The sequence below is a fragment of the Bubalus kerabau genome, chromosome 3 (genome assembly GCF_029407905.1).
Source record: "Bubalus kerabau isolate K-KA32 ecotype Philippines breed swamp buffalo chromosome 3, PCC_UOA_SB_1v2, whole genome shotgun sequence".
NCBI lineage: Eukaryota > Metazoa > Chordata > Mammalia > Artiodactyla > Bovidae > Bubalus > Bubalus kerabau.
Window position 1 is genome coordinate 56,371,055 of NC_073626.1, and position 6,489 is coordinate 56,377,543.

General features: G+C 39.4%; 1 protein-coding gene across 1 annotated transcript; it reads left to right on the forward strand.

Moving 5' to 3' along the window:
- Positions 1-925: 925 nt before the first annotated feature.
- On the forward strand, positions 926-2,790 carry LOC129647261 (uncharacterized). Its single transcript, XM_055574429.1, is given in 2 exon segments — positions 926-1,517; positions 1,976-2,790. Coding segments are annotated over 2 exon segments (1,407 nt in total).
- The last annotated feature ends 3,699 nt before the right edge of the window (positions 2,791-6,489 follow it).

Sequence of the window (6,489 nt, forward strand, 5' to 3'; positions counted from 1 at the left end):
TTTCCTTCTCCAGGGGATCTTCCTGTTGGGAGGCATAGTGCAAAATAGCCTTGAAGGAGGAGGTCCTTGGGGAAATGGAGAAGGGCCAGAAGTACCCAGGCATTGTGTACTGATAGCTAAAAAACATTTCCTGCCTTTGGCTATGCTTGGTGCCAAATTTAGCGATTAAACATTAAAGACGTTGGTTGAGAAAATGGGTCATGGATAAACACATGGGTCATTAAGAATGTGCTGTTCCTTGAAGTATCTTTTACTGATTATACATTAGCCCTGTATATGTTCAGTGGCCGTATGCTCTAAGCTCTTTGTTCCTTGCTCCTATAAAAAGGCTTGACTACTGAAATAAACTTGTCAGTCCTTGCAGAGACTGTCCAAGCATTGTTCTTTCAGGTTTGCCGTTTCCAAGTCCTGGAGAGATATTGCCCACAGGTGGAGCCCCGAACAGGGACTTGATAGGAAGATTGAACAAAGCAGCGAGCCCTGCAGAAAGAGGTAAGCAGGATGGGACAACATAGCAGTAAAATTCCTTTCATTTCTATAATGCATCACTTTTTGAGACAAAATGGTGTTAATGTTTCAAGAGATCAGTTGAATGACTGCTATCATATTTTACTGGAACATAATCCGTGGTTCCCAGAAGAGGGGACGCTCGATCTAGACATATGGAAAAGGGTTAAGAATAATGTTTTGCGAGCATATAGGCAAGGAGTCTGTATTCCCCCTCAATGGTGGGTTACATGGTCACTCATACGGGCTGTCATAGAACAAATTGTAGGGCATAATGTTGATTTGGAAGTAGAGACTGTTTGGTCTTTACATGAATATGAGCTTAAGGAACAAGATATGCAAGGTGCTTTGAGATATAAGAATGTTATGCTCAATCAGACACAATCCTTGGAAAAACAGCTTGGAGACATATATATGAATGGATGTGTCAAAACCAAAACCACTTAGAGTGGAGGTCATTTCATTCAATGGACAGCCCAAATCTGAGGTTTTTCCTTCTGCTCCACCTGTAACAGCAGTTGCTAACTTTGCTTGTACTAATCACTTCACTCCTCCTCGGGAGATGCCTGCTTGCACTTTTGCTTTCCCAATACAGTTTGATCAACCTGCCCAAGGCCAGAATACTTGGGCTAGTCTAGATTTTGGTATGTTGTCTAGCTTTAAGAAAGCATGCACATTGTATGGACCTACTTCTCCTTACTGTGTAGAATTCCTCAGAGGATGGGCTGATCATTGGATTCCATATGATTTTTTTCAAGTAGCAAAGATAGTTCTAAATCCTCAACAATTACTTCAGTGGCAAATGTGGGTTAATGATGAGGCCCGACAAATGATGATTGACCAACAATCTCGAGGTAACCCTACCAATTTAACTTGTGATATACTTACTGGAACAGGAGCCATGGCCGATATGACTATGCAATTGGCTAATATTACCCCTCAGATGTTGCATTTCATTAAAGAAATTTCTTGCAGAGCATGGGCAAAGGTTGATAGTGTTAACTCTGATGGTTCATTTGTCAAGATTACACAGGGACATGAGGAGGAATATGCCCAATTTATAGGGAAATTAAAAGATGCCATCGAGAAATCTATCAGAGATGAAACTGTACAAAATATTATTTTAAAGCAACTTGCCTTTGAAAATGCTAATGAGAAATGTCAATCCATGCTTAGATCAATTTGAGAAACTGGTTCTCTTATGGAGTATTTGAAAGCTTGTAGAGATATCGGATCTATGTCCCATAGAGCAAAATTAGCGGTACTAGAAACTTTTAATGTGCAAAAGGCTGCCAATGCTAAATGTTTTAACTGCGGGAAGGCCAACCATATGAAAAAACAATGCCACATGCCAATGCAGGCAGCTAAAAATAATAATACTTCTAATAAAAAAAGGCCTCCGGGGGTTTGCCCAAAATGTAAGAGGGGATTCCATTGGTTGAATGAATGTTGTTCCATATTTGATGAGGATGGAAATGCATTGACACCAGAGGCACAACAAAAACAACAGGGAAACTAATAAAGGGGCTATCCTCTAGCCCCACTACAAAAGGAGGACCCAACATTATGACACTGAAAGCAACTACATCTAAAAGTGCTTGCATTGATATACCTAGTGCTTATGATATGGAATTAATAGAATCATACAATCCTCATAAAATCCCCACTGGATATTATGTTCCGATCCCACCCAGAACAGTTGGACAAATTTTGGGATGTAGCAGCTGTACAATGAAAGGTTTAGTAGTGTTGACTGGAGTTGTGGATGAAGATTATGAAGGAGAGATACATGTCATGGTTAATGTCATAAAATTAGGAAATATATATCTACAAAAAGGGGAACACTTTGCACAATTATTGCTTTTGCCATATGTCAAACCAATGAGAGCATCTTATAAAATTAGGCAGGGGGGGTTTGGTAGCACCAATCTTACTGCTGCACTATCTACCTTATTAAAGGAACATCAAAAGCCTATGCTTACTCTAAAGATATGGCGAAAAAATTTCACAGGTATGTTGGATACAGGAGCCAACATTTCCATTATTAGGACTGAAGAATGGTCCCTTGAATGGGGTAAGACTGTGGCTCCTTCCAGACTGTTAGGGGTGGGCAAAGCTGATGCTACACAAACTTTCATCAGTGTATCCTATTTACAGGCTTATGGTCCTGATTAAACTGTAGCTTACATCAAACCATATATTAACAGTATCCCTGTTAATCTGTGGGGAAAGGATTTTCTTGAACAAATGAAAGCTATGATCTCTCTAAATGAGCCTTTTTAATGGGAGCCATTGAGTTAACACTGCTGCCTCTCGATTGGGAATCTGATGCCCCAGTATGGACACCTCAATGGCCCCTGACAAAAGAAAAGTTGGCAGCTCTCACACAATTAGCAAATGAGCAATTACAAAAAAATCATATAGAGCCTTCATTTTCCCCATGGAATTCTCCCGTTTTTGTAATAAAAAAGAAATCAGGAAAATGGCAAATGTTGATAGATTTTAAAAATGTTAATAATACTATGATTCCTATGGGGCCATTACAACCTGGATTGCCCTCCCCTTCCATGGTACTGAAAGGCTGGTCTGTAATTATTATTGATTTACAAGACTGCTTTTTTTACTATACCTTTGCATCCTAAAGATAGAAAATGTTTTGCTTTTTCAGTTCCTTCTGTAAATTACATGGCTCCTGTTAAAAGATTTCAACAGAAGGTTTTACCTCAGGGAATGATGAACTCTCCTACCATTTGCCAATATCTCATATCTGTTTTATTACAATCCATTAGAGATAAATATCCCACTGCTTTCATAATTCATTATATGGATGATATACTCCTCTCCATGGAATCTGAACTTTGTTTACAACAGTTATATGACTAAATCACTACCACTCTTCAAAATCATGGCCTACTTGTTGCGCCAGATAAAATTCAATTGAAAGCACCCTTTAATTACTTGGGACATATTATGGCTGCTACTGCTGCTGCTAAGTCGCTTCAGTCGTGTCCGACTCTGTGCAACCCCAGAGACAACAGCCCAACCAGGCTTCCCCATCCCTGGGATTCTCCAGGCAAGAACACTGGAGTGGGTTGCCATTTCCTTCTCCAATGCATAAAAGTGAAAAGTGAAAGTGAAGTCACTCAGTTGTGTCTGACTCTTAGCGACCCCATGGACTGCAGCCCACCAGGCTCCTCCATCCATGGGATTTTCCAGGCAAGAGTGCTGGAGTGGGGTGCCATTGCTTTCTCCAATGTTATGGAAGAGTCTAAGATAAAACCTCAAAAAACTCAAATCTCTGTGCATTCTCTATGCACGTTAAATGATTTTCAAAAATTGATAGGAGATATTAATTGGCTTCGGCCATCTATTGGCCTTCCCACCTATGCATTACAAAATTTATTTAAAATTTTAGAGGGGCCTCCTGACCCTAATAGTCCTAGACAGCTAACAAAAGAAGCCAAAGAATTAAAAATTGTTGAAAAATGCATTCAGCATTCCTTCTCAACTCGACTGCACCATACCCAACCAGTTTATTTATATATATTTCCCACCAAACATTCACCTACTGCAATTATAGCTCAAAACAGCCCAATAGAATGGGTATATCTGCATATTAAACAATCAAAAAAAATCATATCGTACATTGAGAAAATAGGGCAACTAATTGTGTCAGGACGGAGCCATGTACAAACCTTAACTGGATTTGATCCATATGCAATACATGTCCCCTTGACAAAAAAGGAATTACGAATTGCCTTACAATATAACATGACCATGCAAATAGCATTAAGTGATTTTCAGAATGTTATCTCATTCCATTTGCCAAAAGGAAAATTGTGGAACTTCCTACAATTTACTAAATTTATAGTAACTAATATCATTGTCTCTCAGCCTATTTCAAATGCACCTACCTATTTCATTGATGGCAACAAGAAAGGCATAGCTGGGATCGTTGGCCCTGATATCAAAGAGAAATTACCTACTACCTATTCTTCAGTACAAAGAGTTGAATTATATGCTTTATATGCTCTTTTATGTCTTCAACCATTATCCTTCAATGTGTATACTGATTCCAAATACCTTGCTTCCCTTTTCCCCGATTTTGTTACCGCCTTTTTATACAACATAGATGAAGAATTATATATTCTCTTTTCAAAGACTCAAACCTTAATTTAATCACGTACTGAGCCTTTCTTCATTGCAATTATACATGCTCATTCGGGTTTACCTGGCCCCCTGGCAGCAGGAAATGATGCTGTTGATAGGTTCATAGCTCCTGTCTTTATGTCTGCTATGGACGAACACACTAATCTTCATACCAATGCTAAAAGATTGCACTCTAAATACCATATTCCCCTCACTGAAGTGAGACATATCGTTAAATCCTGTGACGTCTGCACTCCTCTGCACTTACATACCACAGTTTCAGGAGTTAATACTCTTGGACAACAGCCTAACTCCCTTTGTCAATCTGACTTCACTCATTGCTCCTTGGGAAAGTTTTCTTTGCTTTTTGTCTCAGTTGATACATTTTCAGGTTTTATAAGGGCAGTGTCTGTCTCTTCAGAATGCAGCAAACACGCCATTTCCGCACTTTTACTCACCTTCCCTGTTATGGGAATACCTTCAGTCTTAAAAACAGATCATGGGCCTGCATTTACCTCTCACTCGTTTTGTTCATTTCTAATGGAATGGAATATAACACACATCACGGGGATACCCTACAATCCCCAGGGTCAAGCAATTATCGAAAGAGCCCATCGTACTCTTAAAACTCATTTATTAAAACAGAAAGGGGAAATATGGAAGAGGAGATACACTTCTTATCCTATGAACCCTCAATTGTTATTATCTTTAACCCTTTATTCCTTAAATTTTTTTAAATTTACTAAAAGATAGTTCTAATACTAGTGCAGACAGACATTTTGCAGAGGAAAACAGTAAGAAACCGTTAGAAGCCAACACACCAATATGGTATAAACAGTTTAATCAATGGTTGCCAGGAATCTTACGACTCCTAGGCAGAGGTTATGATCTTGTCATTGCAGATGGAGAAGAAATCTGGGTTCCACTTTGTCATGTCCGTTACCGAGAAGGACCCCAAGACCAGACTCCCCCGACAGGTGATGCAGCTGACGCGAAGAGTCTCGTCAATGACCATAGAGAAGCTGAAGAGAAAATGTCAACGTCTGAACCATTACCATAGGACCTGAGCAATGGCATGTGTGGAAGATTTCTGCTGCATTGGAGCACTTTACCAGTGTGTATGGGACTGCAAAAGCCTTAAAACCTCAAAACTATGCCTTTTTATACAATAGTACAGGTTATATCCAATCTTGTGTGCACCTCCCGTACATGTTTATTGTAGGTAAATTTGATATAGATCTTTCTGCTAAGATTGTTAACTGTACAGCATGTGCCTTGTATACGTGTTTAAACCATACTATTTCATATCATTATGTCAACATTGCAATAGTCAAGCAAAGATCTAATTTGTGGCTTCCTGTTAACCTAACAGAACCATGGACTGACTCTGTATTTCTCTCAGTTTTGCTCAAATATGGCTTAAGGAGGTCAAAGCGCATAATAGGATGGATTATTTCTGGCATTCTTAGTCTAATATCTATTGTTACAGTAGGAACCCTATCTGGTATGGCACTACACAATTCTATACAGATGTCTCTACTCAAAACTCTGTGCCTCCTATGACGGAGGCCAACTAGCTGCTGTAGTGCTTAAACTAAAAACAAAAGGAGGATATGTTGGGAAGCACAGTGCAAAATAGCCTTGAAGGAGAAGGTCCTCGGGGAAATGGTGAAGGGCCAGAAGTACCCAGGCATTGTGTACTGATAACTGAAAAACATTTCCTGCCTTTGGCTATGCTTGGTGCCAAATTTAGCGATTAAACATTAAAGACGTTGCTTGAGAAAATGGGTCACGGATAAACACGTGGGTCGTTAAGAATGCACTGTTCCTTAA